The 20,352-nt window shown below is 39.2% G+C and overlaps 1 protein-coding gene and 2 long non-coding RNA genes across 5 annotated transcripts in view; 1 reads left to right on the forward strand and 2 right to left on the reverse strand.

The window, feature by feature from the left end:
* Positions 1 to 523: 523 nt before the first annotated feature.
* Positions 524 to 12,908, reverse strand: LOC111335710 (uncharacterized). Of its 3 annotated transcripts, none has more exons than XM_022941702.2 (4): positions 12,441 to 12,908; positions 7,087 to 7,283; positions 2,757 to 3,224; positions 524 to 1,734 (listed from the first exon to the last, which is right to left on the reverse strand). In XM_022941702.2, exons 2-4 carry the CDS (start codon positions 7,271 to 7,273, stop codon positions 794 to 796), a joined length of 1,596 nt encoding a protein of 531 aa, XP_022797437.1. In that variant the 5' UTR covers positions 7,274 to 7,283; positions 12,441 to 12,908; the 3' UTR covers positions 524 to 793. The 3 variants fall into 3 exon arrangements, with proteins under 3 accessions (XP_022797437.1, XP_022797436.1, XP_088585603.1); XM_022941701.2 differs by lacking the exon at positions 12,441 to 12,908 and adding an exon at positions 9,971 to 10,156; XM_088729477.1 differs by lacking the exon at positions 12,441 to 12,908 and adding an exon at positions 7,969 to 8,138.
* Positions 10,320 to 12,292, forward strand: LOC148725140 (uncharacterized). The gene is made up of 2 exons (XR_015990362.1): positions 10,320 to 10,571; positions 10,691 to 12,292. It is a non-coding gene; the product is annotated as an uncharacterized LOC148725140 (long non-coding RNA).
* Positions 12,909 to 19,045: 6,137 nt separating the features above from the next.
* LOC148725141 (uncharacterized) overlaps positions 19,046 to 20,352 on the reverse strand; it is a 6,810-nt gene continuing 5,503 nt past the window's right edge. The window contains exon 2 of the long non-coding RNA XR_015990666.1: positions 19,046 to 19,545. This is a non-coding gene — a long non-coding RNA (uncharacterized LOC148725141). The remainder of the gene's footprint in view (positions 19,546 to 20,352) is intronic.

Below are 20,352 nucleotides of genomic sequence, written 5' to 3' on the forward strand. Positions count from 1 at the left end.
AACGAGTAAAAATACTCAGCGTTACTACACAACAAAACGTCTAATGAGTTGTTTATTATCCAACACGCCAAACTGTTGTTTCTGCGGGCGAATTTCGGGGATATTCATTTACGTGGAGTGCGTGACAGAAGTATGCGAAGCGGGACGGAATTGGCGCGTTGTTGTGTTGCTGTTTCTATTTTCTTCATTAAATGAAGAAATTTTCTGGTCGTGAAGCTGTTTTTCTTCGTTCGATTCATCAAATGAACTTGGATTTATATTTGCCAGCCATTCTGACTCTTCGTCGTCGGAAATATGATTGAAATTGTCCGCCACTTTTTTTTTTCCATAACTACAATCCAATTCTTCGCTTGCGCGATGCGAGAAAACCAGTTTAACCGGTACTACAGTAGACGAGTACAAATACCGCGTGATATTTGTACTAGTCTATGGCGTTACTCGTACTCGTCTAGGTGTAGTTGGATAATAAATATCTTTATTTTCTCTCTCTTCTGTTACTTTATTGGCTCTAGTTTTTGGGCCATGCCCTTTAGTCTCATCCCTTAGATTTTTCGTGACATCCAACCTTTGAGCGAAGATTTCATCAGTTCCAATATACCTGAAAGCAACAGCTCGAACATAAAAAATCTAAACTACACTAAAATCACAACCAAACTGGAATTATGACATTAACCTATCTGTGAGAAATCCAGACGAATTTTATCTACCACCTACGTGTCTATTAACTATTTCTCTCTGCGCGAATGATTGTATATGGAACGATATCCACAAAGTTAACAAGTAACAAATTAATTTAGGAAAAATACCATCCCGTAAGACTAAACCCTGCAACATAGCACATTGTTAACCACACAATTCCAACAGAAAGCATCTTCACTAAAGAATTGTAGTCCTTGGGTATAATAAACGAACTGATATCAACGGTTATATGAAACAAGTGATATGACAAGAAAAGGTAAAGAACAGACGCAAAAGCAAAATTCAGTAATGGGTATCCAGGGAAAAATGATATCAGAAACTTGGCGTTACCCTGGAGATAAACATGCAGTTGGGAGATGTAAGTTTCTAGTGTTACTTTTCCAAGCCAAGTAAACATGTAAAAGTAGTACTTTCGAAAAACCGGAAACAAATTCCGTAAGAATATGTATGATAGCAGAGGGACAAAGGAAAAATATGGGTGAAGCTTGTTATACTCGTACTTATCTAGCGAAAAGATGTAACGGACCCAGAAAGCAAAGGATGTGAGGCAAACAGATGCAATTCCACAACGTATGGCAATTCGTTTAACAGACCACTTTTCGTCCAAATATCCCATAAATCTCTCAAAGTTGGGATGAAAGTAGGCACAGAGCATACCCAGAAGGGTGGCATAATGGTCTAGCCCCGCCCTGAACATCCATTCATGGAGAGAATTCTCAAAGCTAAGAATAAAGCTCCAAGGCTTAAAGACAATATTTCCGACACCTGGTACGTCAAACACCAAAAAGACAAGAAGAAAATATATCAAAAATTTAACTGTCATTTTTTTAGGGTCTTCGTTCCAACTATTCAGCAGTTTCATGAAGCAGTAGACGGATATGAACCAGAACGTGTGCATTGGGCAGATGTAATATAACATGTATTCATTGCGCACCACGAGACACGTCATCACTACCAAGAAATTCAGTCGAAAAAGCATTTTAAGCACTCGGTAAAGGCTGAAGTCTTTCTTAACCCAGAAGAATGAGAAATTACCTAAAGGGAAAGAAAAACATGATGCATTTACTAGGCAGGATCGTATCCTTAAAAGAAATTTACGCATGAAGTATAGACTACAGGAATTTACAACTTTTTTTGGCGATCATTGAATTTTGGAATCTTATGAGCTAACATCGGGGTTTATGTTTAATTGTCGTTTTGTCCCATCACTCTCCAAATCATCAATGTTAATCCATGCATAATTTTATTCCATAATATCCCGAAGATAATAGAAAATATACATATACAAATACGCCTTCGCACACTTTTAATTTGTGTCCGAGAAAGTAATTTCTGGGGCAAATTTATCAGCCGTGTGTTTTTTCATCTGTCAGTTGTTCATTTGACGGGTTCCTGATGTGTGCTAGTGTGATTCAATCTTTTATCCTTCTACCTTTGACCCTGTTTTCCTTGCGATTTTGAACCGTTTTAATTTTTATTTGGGTTATGTTTCACCTTTGCCTTAGCAAAGCGTCTTTAGTTTTTCATTAAAGCTCCCGGGATGACGTAACAAACTTCCCCGACCCAGGTCCCAAAATGCGCGGTCGTGAACATAAAAAGTTAAGTTTTGACTGCTTGCAGAATCGCGAGGTTTCATTCAATTGCGATAATTCTTTCACTGTGTTGATCAGTGACAAGAAAATTTCTTTTAAAAAAATTTGGGGGTTAATGGCACTTTAAAGTTTTGATTTCTTACGTTTGCTCTCAGACTGATCGCAATCTTCTCCTTTTGGTCAATACCCTCAATCTGCCTCAGCATTCAGTTTCTACAATGTTTACTACTACACTTTGCGGAGTAGTTCTCCACCTTACCTCAACCACTAAGGTTACAATACGAAACTAGAGCTCCTACGTTTTTGAGACTCAATGCCATTCTGATCGTTTGAGTAATCCAATTCTACTTTAGGTCCACTTTTGGTCGACTTTTGGTCGACCCTCGGCTGCCGATCACGTCTCAAAAACGTAGATATTTGAGATTCGTAATGAATGTGGCTGAATGAAAGGGGTCATAAGCTTACCAAAACCAGTCATCCAAACGTAAGCAGCAATGAACACTCTGATGGCATTGTAAGTCTCTGCAGCCTTGAAGTAGTGATACCACACAAACATGACTTGCATCCAGCCTTTCCACTCCTCGGTCTGTTCTCGGTTTAATATCTTGTCTGTAGTCTCCTTCCTCGTCAATCCAACGCTTACCGCAAAAATTAAGAGGACTAGAAACCAAAATAAGTCACGTGAATAAGTGCGTTCGGTTGCGGGAAAATAGTGTTCATCATCGCACAAATGATAGAAGAACATGATAAGTCCAAATACAGCTACACTGTAAAGGAAATTATCCAATGACGGTCTGGAACTACCAAATGCTGGTGTTGCCAACTTTCCCCCGGGACCATTCTCCTGCACAGCATCGTGATATTCCTTACTCTGGACAACTTGTTGCGGTACTTCACCATTTTCTGCCCGTCCAAGATGAATGTCTTTATCATCTTATGGAGGAAATGCGAGAAAGAAAGAGTGTGAGTACAAACTATAGGAAACGCTTCTTAGAAGGGCCATCATAATATTGATATCACCCTTTTATGTAGATGCGTATAGAGTTACTAATGGCTAGACAATGCTCACGCCGGGCTGACGGGCTCGGAAATATAGTCATTTCGAGCAGCGGCTTCTCTATCCAAGATGGCGTTGGGCGCCATTTTTAATTTTTACAAATTTATTTAGATTTATTCAAGGGTTCTCTTTGTATTGTGGGATATTTGTGGAGTCTGTGAACGAAAGAGGAGGCCATTTTGGAAGAGTGAAAGTGGATCTTTCCGTAGGGATGTTTTTGAGAAGAATACGGTAAGTAAAAGGCGCAAAATTTTACTTTTTCATTGTGCAATGTGGCGTAACCCTTGGGATGATGTACTGAGGCAAAGAAAGAGATTACAACATTTCTAGAGGCTATTTTAAAATTTTAAAACGATGGGTTCCTGTGATAGACATTGTATTTGCATATTGTGTTTGCTGAATGTAGATTCATTGTTTTCAGCTTCTGTAAATTGGTACCGCGTGAGCTGAAAGCTGGAATCTGGCCGTGTTGAAGCAGAACCAGGTTCGGATTAATACAACTGGGAGCGAGCTTTGCTCGTTGCTTTCGAAAATGGCAAGGAAGGGTAGGAAGAAAGCAAGAAGCTCCAAGACAATAGCAAAGGAAAAATTTCCAATCGGGGAACTTGCCCGTAGGCGGAAAGTACTCAAAGAGGAATTTATTTCAAACTGCAAAGTCTACTCGACGGAAAATTCAAAGCTGAAAAAACTGAAAAGAAAGGCAAGGAAAAGTAAATTTGCTCATATGTATTATGTTGATAAAAAAAGTGGTGCTCCCAGGGACGGAAGGGATCCCTTTCCTATCGATTGACAGGGAAAGAGACAAAAAAGTTCTGTCACCATTTTATGTCTATTCTAAAGGCAATTTCACGTGAGGACGACAGTCCTCAGCAACAGCTCCAAATTTGCACGTTTGCATTCATTGGCCTTCAGCTAAGAGATGCTATCAGCCGGTTTAGTCGTGTAACAATAACTGAGGGTGTCTTGCAGGAAATGAAAGACTCTTGCAAGCGGTATTTCAATATCTGCTCTCTTATGTTAGGCTCCGTAACACCGACAGTCTGGACAATCGGTCATGACATCCCTTATCACACAGACCTCCTGTATAGGAAACTTGGCTTAGGGTTAGGCATTAATACTATGCAAGGGAGGGAGGCTAAACATGTGCGCATCAGCCAGTATGCAAAGCATGCAACCTTGTCAACAAGGTGGAGCCTTGTTTTTAGACATGATTTCATTACAACTGTTTGGTTAAGGCAATATGACCCTGCAAGTTTTCACTACCACAAGAGCACAGATGTGTATGTTCCTAAAAAGATTGAGCAACCAAATGTTTGCTACTGTGGCTTAGACAAGGAATGCAGTGCTGAAAAATGTTCACTGTGTTCATCTGGGATTTACAAGAGTGTAGAAAGGAATGCTGAAACAGGGGCTTTAGACCCATATATTTGCAATCTTCTTAGTGTCACAAGCTGAACATAAAGGTACAATGACTAACCCAAAAACAGTTTGGGACATTTACAGTCGAACACCTAACCAAGGCCACCGAGCAAAAGTCGTAACAAATTTCCTGACCATAAAATTAAAAAAAATGGTCAAATTGAGTGCAATTATCTCGAATAGATAGTTCAGATAAATTCTTTATATAGTTTGAAAAGTGCCCTTGTTTTTTTTTTCTTTTTTTTCACAAAATTGTGTCAGGATGGTCTTGGTTGGAGTAGCTGCTCTGTTAACAGTTTTCTTGCTGCTAAGTGGAGCTATATTGTTGTTAACTTGCTAAATTATTTTGGGGTTATATTTAAAATGCTTTGGGTGCATATTTCCCTTCAGCAACCCATTTTAAAAACTCTCGAGTCCAAAAATAATACCTGGATGTTGTTGTAGCACTTGAAATTCATAAGCTTTAGAAAAAGCCTCAAATGCAAATACGTGTTCTATATAAAGGGAAAGGGTCACAAACCATTGGTGGCACATATCCCTGTTGGATATTTGGGGAAAGCCCCTCCCCTAACTCTTAGTAACAATATTCTATCAGATAGAATAAATATATGAAAATCATATATTTTGAACTGCGGTATTTGATACGTATGATGCACGATCCTCGCAGTAGATAGCGCTATTTAAGCAATAGCGAAAATCAGACCTGAAAAAAATCAGGCCTGTACAGGACTCGAACCACTGACCTCTGCGATACTAGTGCAGCGCTCTACCAATTGAGCTAACAAGCCAACTGAGAGCAGGCCGTTAAGTTGATTCGTAATGAACCCGTGAAAGTGATAAATGAGATAGAATAAATATATGAAAATCATGTATTTTTTGTCAGTGGTTCGAGTCCCGTACAGCCCTGATTTTTTTCAGGTCTGATTTTCGCTATTGCTTAAATAGCGCTATCTACTGCGAGGATCGTGCATCATACGTATCAAATACCGCAGTTCAAAATATATGATTTTCATATATTTATTCTATCTCATTTATCACTTTCACGGGTTCATTACGAATCAACTTAACGGCCTGCTCTCAGTTGGCTTGTTAGCTCAATTGGTAGAGCGCTGCACTAGTATCGCAGAGGTCAGTGGTTCGAGTCCCGTACAGGCCTGATTTTTTTCAGGTCTGATTTTCGCTATTGCTTAAATAGCGCTATCTACTGCGAGGATCGTGCATCATACGTAATATTCTGTCAATTTCAACTATATGTTCATGAACTGTACTTTACATGGTTTGAGTTGATTAATTAAACTCAACAAATGATGGATAACAAGGATTTAATACCTAAATAAACAGCCAACAGTTTCTTCCATTTAGCTGACATAATTATGGAATGCTCATTATTTCTGCCACTGTTTTTTGCTGAACTCAGCAAGGGGTACTGTTTTTCTTTATGCAAGGGAGTGCTGAGGTACTCCCAGTCTGTTGTAATGTCCATACCTGAGGCTGATTTTTATAATTTCAGAGTTTTTTTAATATGTAAACTTTGCTGGATAATCACCAGTGACAATCACCTGGCTAAAGGAACCATCTTTTTCTTTTTTAAGGAAGATATCGCTCTCATGGATTTTTCCTCTTCGATATTTATTTGCCAGTGAGAGAAAGAGACTCTTAATCTTCCCCATATCCGTGATGTGTATTTCATGCACAGCACGTGTGTTCCTGACAACCACACCACCAGCAACAGGAGCTATAGCGACAACCTTGAAACAATCAAACACTTCCAGTGGTAAATTCCATGAGAAATTGACAGTCCATGGCCGAGGGGCACGAGTTTTTCGCTTCATTTTTCTCAGCATTCTGATGTGCCAAAAAGCAACAATCCTTGCCAATATTCTTGCGGGCTGAGCTAAATGAAATTTGAAAGCCTTTTCACTCTCAAACGTGTGTTTCTTGATAACTGCTCTACACAACACTAAAAGCTCGCCCCCAATTTCTGTCGCTAAAGCTTTGTCTTCACTAGAATTCTTGAAATCATCCACAACTTCGTGAAGTTTTACTAAAAGGGCCGCCATATTGAAAGCACCATTTGTACAGAGATCGCTGACCAGTTTCTTACAGGCTCACTGTTATCGAAATGGCGCGATTTGGTAACCTGCCAGCCCGGCGTGCTGTGTTTGGTCACATTTAGCACAAAATCGGGGTTGTAGGACCTATGAGCTCAATTTAATCCTCGGTTCTTAGGCCACTTAGTCCCTAGATTTTACAACTAAAAGTCACAACTAAAAGGCAAGGAAAATCAGTTATTTTTAAGAGGAAAGAACACAGACTTACCAGAAGCTATCAGACGGAAAGTATGGATATCTCGTACTTTGAAAAACAATAGAAGCTTCCTAAAAGCTGCCAGGGATACTGCTGATAACCAAAATACGAAAAGTGCTTTCTGATGAATGGATGGCGAGCCTTTTGACGGGAGGCGTCCTCGTCCTTCTGTGAAATTCCCAGCTTTTACGACATTCATCGTTGATTATCTGAGACGAAAAAAAATATTTGGTTGTTTGACCCTCGCAACAAATTCCTCGATACTGACTTTAAATGTCAAAAAAGAGAACTCCCAGAGTCCCTCTTTCTTCCTTTTTTCTAGAGCTGGAACTAATATGTTTTATACCACGTTTTATAAGAATAGTGAACGAAATGGAGGAAATAGCCATAAGTTTGTTTGAATTCTATACACGAAAGTTGTTAGCCAGTCTCAGATCGGCTACGTTTAGGAGATAATTTGAATATATCAACAAAGTTGAAATGGTAAATTGGCCACCGTTACGATTATAAAAGCTGACGTTTCGAGCATTAGCCCTTCGTCGGAGCGAATAGAGGAATTGTGGGTTGTGTGCTTTTAATGGAAGAAAATGGAGCTACGTGATTGGTGGGAACATGGCAACGAGAAAAACTCGAATAAATACCACCACCGACGCAGCCCCAAACAGTTTCTTTAGAAACTATCAGCCTTTATACGTTTAGGAGAGGTTTAAATTTTTAGGGCTATTGTTTAACACAAACTGATAGAGCTTTGTATACCGACACCAAAGATTAGCATTATGTAGTGAAATTGAGGTAGAAAATGATTTACAGCCGAACGTATCGCATGTCCTCTTGTCAAACTTTAGCAGAGTTAGTAATCATTACCAAATAATTCTTATTAGTATAATTTCAGACCTGAGCAAAGAGTTTCAAGCAATCTCAGGCTGATTGGTCGAGCGGTTCCTTATATGACGCTATATAAACCGCTCCACGCGGTTGATATAAAATGTTAAAATAAAATGTTAATAAATGTTACTAAAATGTTATGATTTTAGAAATTTCTCTAAAACAATTATTCGCCTCAGGTTCGGTGAATGTTGTCGAATAATCCCCTCGACTTCGTCTCGGGGATTATTCGATGATATTCACCCCGCCTTCGGAGAATAATTGTTAAATAGTAATGGCAATTTGCCGATAATAATAATTATCTAGATCGTTGGATAATGCAATTCAAGACTTTTTATTGGCTTAGCCATTATGGTATATCAGCCAATATACCGTAATCTACAAATATGGTAAGCGTACGTGTCAGCTTGAAATTAAAGGGGAGCTTGTTGGATATCAGATGATTATAGCCAACTCGGCGCTATGCGCCTCGTTGGCTATCTATCATCTTATATCCAACGCGCGCTCGTGGAATAATTGTTAATAATAATAACAATAATAATAATGATAAAAATAATGATGATGATGATGATTATGATGATCGGAAGTAACTTGGTAAGTTTTTACTTTTAAAAGGTAACAAGTATATAAGTTTTTCTTATCTTAAATAGTCGTACTTGCATCTCTTCTACATCCAAATAACGGTAGTCAAGTCACTGCTACAGTAATCATAACATGATCGAGGCACTCTAAGACAAACCACATAGTCCCTAATATCGATGGCTTCATAAATTTTTATTTAATACACATACCATTTAAAATGCAATTGAAAGCCGCGGACCAAACTTCTTTTAAAACTCGGATTGTTGTATTTTTGTTCTGCCGAAAGTTAACTGATTTCGGCGAGATAACTGTCTGGCCGTGAATTTTTTGTTTTGCCGTGACAGTTGTAAGGTATTCATCAGTGGATCAAAACATTTCCGAAAGTGGAAATTCTTGATACTGATTGAGTTAAAAAAAGATGTTTTCCAGAAATTTCGGAGAGTTGTCCCATACGACAGTGACTGAAGTTGATAATGATTTTGGTTACTGCAAAGAATTTCTAAGCTGACGTTTCGTGCGTTAAAATAAAACTTTCCGACTTGGAATAGCTAAATATTGCGATTATTGGTTTTTACTTTTCTGTGGTAAATATTGGACCAATTTGACGTGAGGCTTTGGTTGATAACGCATAAATAGACCCTTCCACGGTTTTTACGGCCATATTGTTTGGGGGTCAAACAAAACCTCGTTGCGTAGCAACAAGCAATATATTCTTTCGTAATTATTCGACGCGCGTCGGCGGTACCTTCGCTCAATATCGTAACTTTATAAAGGGAAAATCCCTTACTTTCGTCTCCAAATCTAGTGGGAAAATAGATAAGGCGTTACTGAAAGTAAGTGCCGAATTTTTGGCGCAGTATCTTTTTATCACTGCGTTTTATAGGCAGATTGATATGTTGTTTGAAGGTGACCTCGTGGCCGCCATGGTGCGAGAATGGCAGGGAAGCGATGCGCGTCTTCTTATCATAAGAGATTCTATGGCTCGTTGCTACGCAACGAGGTTTTGTTTGACCCCCAAGCAATATGGCCGATAAAACCGTGGAAGGGTCTATTGAATACGAATGCATAATTTTTCTGTTTGTTTCTGTTCTATAACATAATACTCAAATTTTCTAAAACACAACAGCTGCCTTTTTTGGTCAGCAGAATGATCAAATGAAGTGAAGGCGATTTTCAGTCGTATTCGCCGGTTTGTATCATTAATCAAACAGAAAATATGCTCGAGTTTGCTCTTAAGTGGCCGTTGATTTAACTTAAGTGGAGCATAACATGCCAGTGGATGTACATTTTAACTCTCGTATTGCACTATGTAGGCCTGTCTTGTTCCAGTAGTTTGAATTACACGAGCTCTTTTGGAGAACTGAAAATGTATGACGGAGTTAGAGTCGAATACGAGATCGTTTATGCGATAGAATAAGAATCAACTTACTGTCTTGCTGTATAAAAGTTCACACCTTGAAATAACCAATTGTAAATCAAACAATCCTTCGATTATTTACAGGAAAAAATTGCCTTTTGAACAGCTTCCATCCGATAAATTTGACTTCTATTCCACGACAAATAAATTGTGCTCGGCCACTCGCATAACATGATAAACCACTTCAGTCGTTGAACCAATTCTTTGCCTGCGAAAATTTGCATTTCACCCCAGAATTCAGCTTTTTCATGTCATGCTCAATTTCACGCGTTGATTTTCAGTTGCGCTTATCCGAATTTCTGGGATAAAGTGCAAAGGATTGCCTGCGCAAAATATCCCTCCAAACCAAGCGCCGAAAATCTTGCATAAAGTACAAGAAGTAAAAAAAAAAATCGCAAAAATTAAGAGAAGAAAGCCTTGGAAAGATAAAAGTCTGGATAGCAGCAGATATGTCACGAATTTAAGAGAATAGAGTTCTAAAGTCGTTATGTCATGTTTCTAGGCAACCAAATAATTTGGGTTTAAACAAAACGGCCAGGAACCAACATGGCGGCGCTCTCGATATTATGGTTGGCTTCTTTTTTCGCAGATGAGCAAGAATCTTTAACCAGAGGTGAAAATCACTATCAATCTAATCATATTAAAAGCTTTTTCTGTAACGATGGCGTGATTCGTGGAGAGGTTCATGCCAGCATGAAGAAAAAAGTCTACAAAATTTTACCACTTCTTTAGATTTATTTAGATGAAGAAGAGAACATCAAGTCAACGGACTGTCAGTGCCCGAGAGGAAAGTCTAAGTGTAGTCATGCTGCCGCTTTGTTTATTCATGGCCGTTATACCCTTAGTCGAACTGATGTTGAATGCCAGTGGAGACAGCGTAAAGCCACAAACGCGCTGCTGCCATCGGTGCAAGAAATGTTCCCGCCAGCAAAACCCGGATATAGGGCTCTTTTGAGAGATCCGACTTGCGAAGAAAGCAGCGACCTTTTTCAGAAGTCATCTTCTAATTTATACAAAGAACAAAGTTTAATATAAAGTGCATAACAAAATGCCCATGGGACAAAACAGCGATAGACACAAAACAATGTATGCAAGAATAAGGAAAGGTTGATGATTAAGTATAGGTTGCTCCCATTGAAAGTAAATAGCTTCTTTGATTTTAAGTTGGAGAAATGTGGAAGCGTGATCTAAGATGCTGACCTTCTACTGCGTAACGTTCATACGGTAAACCGAAAATTCTCACCACCCGATTGGAGACCCTTCAGGGTGTTTTACATCTTAAACATGACGCCCGCTAACAGTTTGCTATGTATTTTTCCAGCATCTCGAATGAGTACCCCTGAGGGAATCACAAAGTGGGCAGCCAAGTATAACACTTACGCTTCCTATTATTCATCCGTATTTGCTTTTCAAGTCAGTCCGTTTTAAGGAACTTTCACCATCGGAGACATTTTCCAGAGAAAGGGGAGGTGTCTCAAATTGCTTTGGCATTTTTAGCCATATGACCCGAGGATAACAGACGAAGGACGGCACTCCGGTGGATTGAAGCTGGTGCCAATGAATTCTCGCGATCTAAAAAGCGGCGATCTTTAAGTGAATGTGGCGGTGTCACTGATCGCGAAGTTGAAAAGCTGCAGGTACCCACCCTGCGCAAAGCACATGCAAATGTTTGAGTAAGCAGCACTTTTACGAATACATTAGAAGGAGAGAAAAAGAAGAAAGTAAAGAAACAGGGAGGCGTGAAACACAGAATCTGGTCCTGATGGGCTTTGTTCAGCTCGCATCGGGATTGAGAGTTTGTATAAACAGACCATCGACTTAACGATACCGTGTTCAAGGCTAGAAGAATCGGAACGGCAAAGTTCTGTTTATGCATTTCGCACCTGTAATATCGATAGCTATGGTATTGCTTGAAAGTAGCATTTAATCAAGTTAGCATGACATATATATAGTATTAATTTCGACACCTAGGATGTTCTACGTCACTGAAAAGCCTTGTGTACCCGGAGCTACGTATTGTGTGAAGAAAGAGATGGGGAAATTTTGAAAATACGCTATTAGGCAAAAGCTGAGAAAGCTTGTCACTCGGCGGGAGATCACGTGATCAGTTGTTGGTTGTTTCCCTTTAACCTTCACTATTTATGGCCCAACAGCTGAGCCTTTAGCCTTGTGTTTTGATCAGAAATAAGTTCACTGCCCAGTAGACAGTAATAGAAGTTCCATTTAACGGCAGGCGCTGAGAATTCTCCTCAGGATCTGCTCCGTGAATTGGCTCTGTTATGACTGCTTTGTTTCCCTCGCATTGTAAAATAAAGAACGACATTTTACCAGTGGCGTAACTTTCGCCCATAATAGGACGAGGCGAGTAAAACGTAGGGAAAACTAAATTCTCTTATGAGAAAGCACTGTTTAAAAGTTTCTTTTTTCGGGTATTTTACTGTACTGAATAGGAACAAAAAAGGCCACGTATAAGTAACCTCACCTTTAATCCATAAAGGTCTGCTGTTTAAAAGTCCATCGACGAACTCGCGTAGAATGTATTAGCCACCTTGAGTAAATCCTGCCTCTATGTTTACCGTTGCCGGTACCTGTCTGCAGCCGCTATGGTGACAGAACGAGTAAGGAAGAATGTTAAAACTTGGTTGTATCTCATGAAAGAAAATCCAAAATAGGAAGGTGATTACGACTCGTTACGTATTGTACTGGACAATAATCAGAGTTAAAGTTATTGCTATACGTAACAGAGTATTTCTCATTTGGGAAATATCAAGTGCGTCAAGCAGTTGTTCCGCGCATTTCTTGTACTTCGAGACATCTAAAGCCCCACACGAAGCAGAAATCTAAAAGCGATTTTCGAAATGACCAATAGCCCCATAGCCTGTTTGCAGGCGATGATTTGTGTTTTCAAACGCGAGATTCAGCGCGAAGAAGATGCGGTCGCCACATTGGACGGGTGGAAGATCTGAGACGAGTGACAAAGCGAGGGGGAGGGGGGAGGTGGGAGGGGAGGTTAACCCAGAAAAACCACCTGCTCGAAAACCCATGATTTCTCAAGAAAAAAGCCAAATCCCGTCCACTTGCGCTGGCGGCCGGCTTGTTGACAAGTTCCTCTGTGCTCAAGTACACTAAAACTGAGGCCTCGCTTTCTCTCTGCCCGAAATCGATTGACCTCTGAGCTGCGCTTGATTTTCTGCAAACTTTCGAGTTCGTTCTTTGAGGCGAGATCGTGGAAGGCAATTGCCCCTTAACCGTCTCTTCTTCGCATTGTATGACAGACCACCATCGCTGCTAGGTTTAGTTTTATCTTCGGCCAACACTAGTAATTTGAAAAAAAGATATGTGCTTCTTAAATTCCGACCACATGGCTTGCAAATTGTGTCTGATAACTTATGAATGCGTCAACTGACGAGCAAGTTCAATACAATACTCATACAAAGTTTCCGGTTCGCTAAGTCGTGAAACTCGGGGCCACTGTCTTCTTTTCTTTTGGGGATCAAGGATCAATTTTCCGTTGCACGTAACCTGCTTTCCCATATCGGAGGACTAGCCTGGTTTTGCAAATTCTGCATTTCTTGTTTTCCAAATTTTCTCTTGATTTTAACTTTTTTACCGCTTTATTTGGCGTATCACTGCGCCGATCGCTGCACGTGAACATTTTGTTTTGGAACGCGATACGCTTGTCAGATTTAGACAAAAGGATCCATTTCATTATATTTGATTGGTCCTTCAAGAATGCGTGACATGTCGGGATGTCATGTGGTGTGTAGAAGATCAAAAAATAACTTTGGGCATATTTGTTTTGAAACATTTCTACCAACATACTGTGTTTTTATTCTAAAAGCCATCTTGGACCCATATTTCCATACACCTTTTCCTTTAAATCACATTTCCCGCAAATATGGATTTTTCATGCAAATCGTGCTGCCCCCTTAAATTTATCAGGATGTATTTGAGCTAACAACACCAAATTTGCCACAGTTATTTGAGACATGGCATACTACAAACCTATTGAGCAAAATTCAGTTTGACTGAAAAGTGTTGAAGTTTTGAGGAGTTAATCTTTTCTTGGTGGGGAACCAACTTAAGAAAAACAACTGTTACTATTTCATTTTCGTAGTTAATTCCCATTACAAGTCACGCAACTTCGACAACTCCATAACCAAACCAAATTTCTGTGGGAAGAGTACGGGTTTATTATCTTTCTTCCCCCCCAGTGACGTAAGAGCGAGCTAAAATGACCGCTGACATTGATTTTCTGAGCCGCCGTACTACGAGGCCAAAATACCACTTTAAAATATTTTTCCGAGGCGAAGTTGGGCCCAAATACTGAAAAAACCCCTCGAACATTGCTATTTGAACTATAAGCTCCAATTTAAAAATGGTCCATTTTTAGGCTTCAGTTCCCATTTAATGCTCTTCATTGATCGCTATCATCTCCGAGAGACACTTTTTTCAGGGATCGAAGGGATCCGGAAGGCAGGTGTTATCGAACAAAAGAGGCAAAACAGAAAAAAAGAAAAACAAAAAAACCAGCTATAAAAACCATGAAAATAACTCATTGACTGACGCAACTCGTTTAAAACCAAATGAATAAAGGCTGATAGTTTCGAAAGAAACTGTTTGGGGCTGCGTCGCTGGGGGTAACGAAATAATTTGGATATATCAGCAAAGTTGAAATGGTAAATTGGCCACCGTAACGATTACAAAACCTGACGTTTCGAGCGTTAGCCCTTCGTCGGAGCGAATAGAGGAATTGTGGGTTGTGTGTGCTTTTAAAGGCAGAAAATGGAGCTACGTTATTGGTGGGAACATGGCAACGAGAAAAATAAGAATAAATTAGTGGAATGAAAAGCGTTCGTTGATCCCTGTGGGATTTAGACTGCCGGTTTGAAAGATGAGCTTTTGTTCAACACTTTTACGGCTTTCCGTGCTACCTAAGTGTAAGGAAAGACCGCAGATTGCCATATGTTGCTTAGAATGATTAGGTAAATTAAAATGCCTAGCGACTGGTTTCGATGTGTCCTTGTCATTCCTTTCCACGTCTCGAAGGTGTTCTCGGAATCGGTCACCTAGTCTTCTGCCTGTTTCGCCGATGTATATCTTTTTGCAATAAGTGCAAGTTATGCAATAGATAACATTGGCGGAGGTGCACGTGAAGTGATCGGTGATCTTAATGGATCGTTTAGGTCCCGATATTTTATCAATCCAGAGATATTTTAACGATCCAGAGACAAGCACTATCTTTTCGCAGCCTCCGCTCATTTCATTCAAACGCGACAAAAACATAGGCAATTTTTTGGTCAGAAGTTCTTTTCAGACTAATGACCAACCAGGCACTTTTAAATGCGCTTGTGCACGATGCAAAACGTGTCCTTTCATTCACAACACTGATATCATTCTAAGCAACATATGGCAATCTGCGGTCGTTCCTTACACTTGGTAGCATGGAAAGCCGTAAAAATCTTGAACAAATGCTCATCTTTCAAACCGGCAGTCTAAATCCCACAGGGATCAACGAACGCTTTTCATTCCACTAATTTATTCTTGTTTTTCTCGTTGCCATGTTCCCACCAATAACGTAGCTCCATTTTCTGCCTTTAAAAGCACACACAACGAACAGTTCCTCTATTCGCTCCGACGAAGGGCTAACGCTCGAAACGTCAGGTTTTGTAATCGTTACGGTGGCCAATTTACCATTTCGACTTTGTTGATATATCCCGGCAAATTATTTCGTTTAAAACCAGTCATGAAAAACAAATGAACTACATCATTTTCGCTATTGCTTAAATAGCGCTATCTACTGCGAGGATCGTGCATCATTTTCGCTATTGCTTAAATAGCGCTATCTACTGCGAGGATCGTGCATCATATGTATCTAATACCGCAGTACAAAATATGTGAACTTCATATATTACATTGTATCTCATTTATCACTTTCACGGGTTTATTACGAATCAACTTAACGGCCTGCCACCAGTTGGCTTGTTAGCTCAATTGGTAGAGCGCTGTACTAGTATCGCAGAGGTCAGTGGTTCGAATCCCGTACAGGCCTGATTTTTTTTCAGGTCTGATTTTCGCTATTGCTTAAATAGCGCTATCTACTGCGAGGATCGTGCATCATATGTACAGTAAGTAATGGAACCATTACAAGATATCAATGAGGGAAAAATTCCCTCATTGATATCTCGCATTGATATTAGCTTGATAAAAGAGTGGAAGTTTACCTGATAGATATTTAACATTGGTTAACAAATAAATGGCCTCTTGTTTCGTAATTTTTTCAATCCTAGAATCTCTTTCCTAGATTGAAATCAAAACAAAACCAAATATATGATTTTCAGTCAACATAGTTCACATCGAAATCCATCTGTTATCGCCATACCTCAGTCTCCTTCGGCATTTCAGTAAAATTTTGTTTCACAGGCGTCACACCACGTGCTCCCTGATTGATATCTCGCTTTCTTTCTTCCCCTTATGTCCAAAATTTCGAAAAGGCTTACAGGAATTAAGTTTAATTAATTGGAATGTCGGTCGGAAAACGGCGATGAGCAGCAACTATCTTGCTTCACGATCGTGCGACGATGATGTAAACAAACTGGAGTTTCTTCAGGCACGTTCATAGCTCTTGCGAAACCAAGAGGCAGGGGCTTAGAAGTGCCGTTAAAAGCTTCTTTACTGCTCCATGTTTTACCGACGAACCAACATTTTGCATGAACGGACGAAAAAGTGGTCAGAAAAAGCTAAAGCGACACGGTTAACGTTGCCGCAATATTAGCCAGTTCGCAACCGTATAGAAACTTTGCTCAAAAGACCGTTTTTCGGCGCGAGAACAATTTTTGTACAATTTGTACACCCCCTCCATTTTTTGAAATTCTTTTCTTCTTTTCAAAATTGATAATTAAAACCTTATCTTTTCAACCGCTTCCTTATTTTTTAAACTTTTGAAATAGCTGTTCTTTTCCCGTAAAAATTTATTGAGTTTGAGTGAACGCGCGTTTGAGCCAGCGTTTCTTACCGCGGGCCTCTGTCGCACGCGCAGACGTTTTTCATCCCTGTTGGTTTGTTACTGTAAGAGAAAGAAAAGGAAGAGACTGTCTAGTAGCAAAAACGATTTATTTCAACATTACAAAGCTGCTGAGACCGTGCAACATTGCCAATTACACCTTCAAATTGATCGAATTTGCCATTTTTTTACGCAGTCGAGTTTCTGAACGACGAGAGGCGAAAAGAGAAACGCAGGTGATGCCACCGCTTGTACTATTGATTAAATTCGTCTCATTGTTGATAATTTTTCAAGTAAGTTTCTCTTTTAATCTGTTGGTCGCCAATTGGTGACTTTCGCCAGAATTTTAGTCGCCAAACATTTTTTTCACTCGCCATGGTAACCAAAATGGTCGCAGCTTAGAGCGCTGGGCAAGAGTACCATATAACTCCATACATTAATTATGCATTCAGTCTTTGTTCAACTAAAACAATAGCGATAACAATAGAACTCCGCAGAGACTAGTAGTCTTTGTTTTCAAAAGTTGGATTTTTTTTCTAAGTCTTTTTTGAAACAGGGTTAATTTGGCTTTCACTCAATCACACACCTATGACTACACAAATAAACAGGAACGAAAAAATGTTATCCATAAGATGTGAAAAAATACCACAGCTGCGAACCAAGAACATGGCAGCCACACTGGAAGGGATACCCAAATCATCAAGGATTTGGATAGCCCCTTCAATTTTAGACCCAGAGTGGACAAGCATATCTTTTCACTTTTCAGATACAATAATTGCAATCTATGCTAGAAAATAGGATAAATACAACATGCAACAACCAATTGGTAAATATATTACTGCATATTTTACATGGGATCAACTCATATCACTGGGGATTTGAATATACCTCACTCTTTTCAGAATAGGTAATAAGATGGACAAACAATGATTCCTTTGTCCCTGTTTACACCACTGTAACAAACTGTATGAAAGAAAGAGAGAGGGAGAAAAATGGGTGTTTTAACCTTGATTTTACCAGGAAGTCAGAAAAATGTTGGACAGGATGCCTAATCAGATATCACTGGGGATTGAGAAGTTTCCTCTAAATTGTTTAATGGTAAATAACTGGCATTTTCTTTTATCACAGTGTACTTGATTTTGACATACTGTTTAAAATGTGATGAAAACAATGTAGTCTATGCAAACTGGAAAATGTTCCCTCTTGGAGGGGATAACCATACCATTAGGGATTAAGGTTCTCTCCCTCTTGTTTAGGTCCACACTAATCAAGTTATTATTCCTAACATGGTTTACATGATTGCTGTATAAATTAAGAATAATAAACAAATGTGGACCATGCAGTGCAGAAATATATTTATTCCAGAGGTGGAATTCATTTCCCTAAGGATTTGAGCATCCCTTCCCATTTGATTCTTAGGGTAAAGAAAGACAAGCACTTATCCTTTTTTATCTGAATTTTACAAAGCTAATACAATAGTGGTACAATGATACTGAAAATTTACAAGAGAGAAAATTTACTTTTGAAATGCAACACTACCACTCATATTACAGTGTAAATTACGATTGCTCCCTTTCTTGAATATACAGTTAACTCTCTTGTAAGCTAACAACCTCAGGAATTGAAAAAAGTGTCCATTGGTAGAACTGTCTACCTAGGAGAATTATTCTCTTAAGTGAAAACCTAAGAAAATAAGGTGGATGTCTGCTTGCAGGAGAGTGTTATGTTGGTCTCTTATTAAATGCCAAACCAATAGAGAGCTTAATTGCTTTACTGTGCACAATGGAGATTTGAGAAAACCACTCCCTGCTGTTCTGTCACTATGTTAAAGGCCACATTTTTGTTGATTTGCAAATTCAAAACCAGTTTTATATTATCTGTGGGGTGTCTGCTTAGGAGAAAGCATAATCATAACGAAAATTCCAAATGTCCGCATCTTATGAGAGAGTGTCTACTTATGGGAATGTGTGCATAACGAGTTTGACTAGGAGGCAAGAAGGGGAAATGAAGAAAGTGTCTAAAAGTAAAACTGTCTGCTGATAAGATCCTCCATTAACAGTGAGTTAACTGTACTTACCACTGTATCAATCCAGTCCTTTTCTTTTAAGACCAATACATACATACACTTTATTGAGCATCCCTGAAAAGGGCTTGTCAGCATCAATATTAAAAATAGTAAAACTAAATATATAACTTAATAACTATATCATATTACTTATATATTACTTAGTTACTATATGTAAACAACAATTATCATCAAAGATCGTTCATTGTTACAAATCAGTTCATTAATTAAACGTCCCCTAGAGATCTAAGTACTCGTGATTTCCCTTCAAATTTTTACTTAAATTATTCTATACTTTTATGCCACGATAATAAAAGGCACATTGGCCAGCATTGGTTCTACTAGATGGAATGTTCAAACTATCTCTTTATCTTGTCTGTCTATCATGAATAGTGGCTCTAGTTGAAAATTTATTTGACAGATAACTAGGTGACCGTCCTTTGAGACATTTGTGCATCATAACTGCATCATTGACCATAAGTCTTTGTTTGACATTTAGCCATCGAAGCGATCTTAAACCTGCAGAGATAAGGTCATATTTGCAGAGTCCCAAGATAATCCTGGCTGCAAAATTTTGAACAAATGTTCACTATTCCAATAAACTGTATGGGAAGTATATATAAACCAGTGATTCTTTCAGTGTTTGCCATTCAAAGGAAATTTTGTGTTGCATGGCATTACATTATTTTTCTCTGTTAACAACAAGAGAAAATTTGCCATCTGGAAATGAAGAGATCAAAACAAATTACATGTACATTTGCAATTCTGCCCCAAGAGTTTTTAACATCCAAAAGAAATTCACTGCTGCCAAGACACTTGTCTTAGGCCCCAATTACATGGTCTCAGTTGCCCAAGACAACCTTCCCCATGAATTATCCAGGGTTAGCTAAGTTTTCACTCATTTTTTGGCAAAATTCAGCCAACTGTTTACATGAGGTTTTGAACTCTTCTCGGGTGGGCAAGACAACTCTAGGGAAATTTGTCTCATCTCGGTAAGTAAGGTAACCTTGGCATGCAAGACAACTTTTTCTCATGTAAACACCTTGTCTCGCCCACCTGAGACAAGACAACTCAAACAGAAATGTGTGCACACGTTATAACTAAAGCCCATGCATTTACATCTATTTGTTTCCTGTTGTCTGCCACTTTGTTGAACATATAACCTGGCCTGGCCGAACAAGGTTTAGCAAATGTCAAATTTCATATCGTGAAGGGCTTCGTAAAGTTGTCGGGAGGGGGAGGGGGGGGGGGGGTTAGGGTCGTCCCGAGTACCAGAGGCCATACATATGGAGCCTTGTTGATAGTAAACATCTGCTAACTTGCTAG

The sequence above is a fragment of the Stylophora pistillata genome, chromosome 8 (genome assembly GCF_964205215.1).
Source record: "Stylophora pistillata chromosome 8, jaStyPist1.2, whole genome shotgun sequence".
NCBI lineage: Eukaryota > Metazoa > Cnidaria > Anthozoa > Scleractinia > Pocilloporidae > Stylophora > Stylophora pistillata.

Coding starts and splice junctions, on each gene's coding strand:
- LOC111335710 (XM_022941702.2), bottom strand. CDS start 7,273: ATGAATGTCGTAAAAGCTGGGAATTTCACAGAAGGACGAGGACGCCTC. Junction 3,225..7,086: donor TTTCCGTCTGATAGCTTCTG/GTAAGTCTGTGT, acceptor TTCCTCCATAAG/ATGATAAAGACATTCATCTT. Junction 1,735..2,756: donor CGTTTGGATGACTGGTTTTG/GTAAGCTTATGA, acceptor CTTTCCCTTTAG/GTAATTTCTCATTCTTCTGG.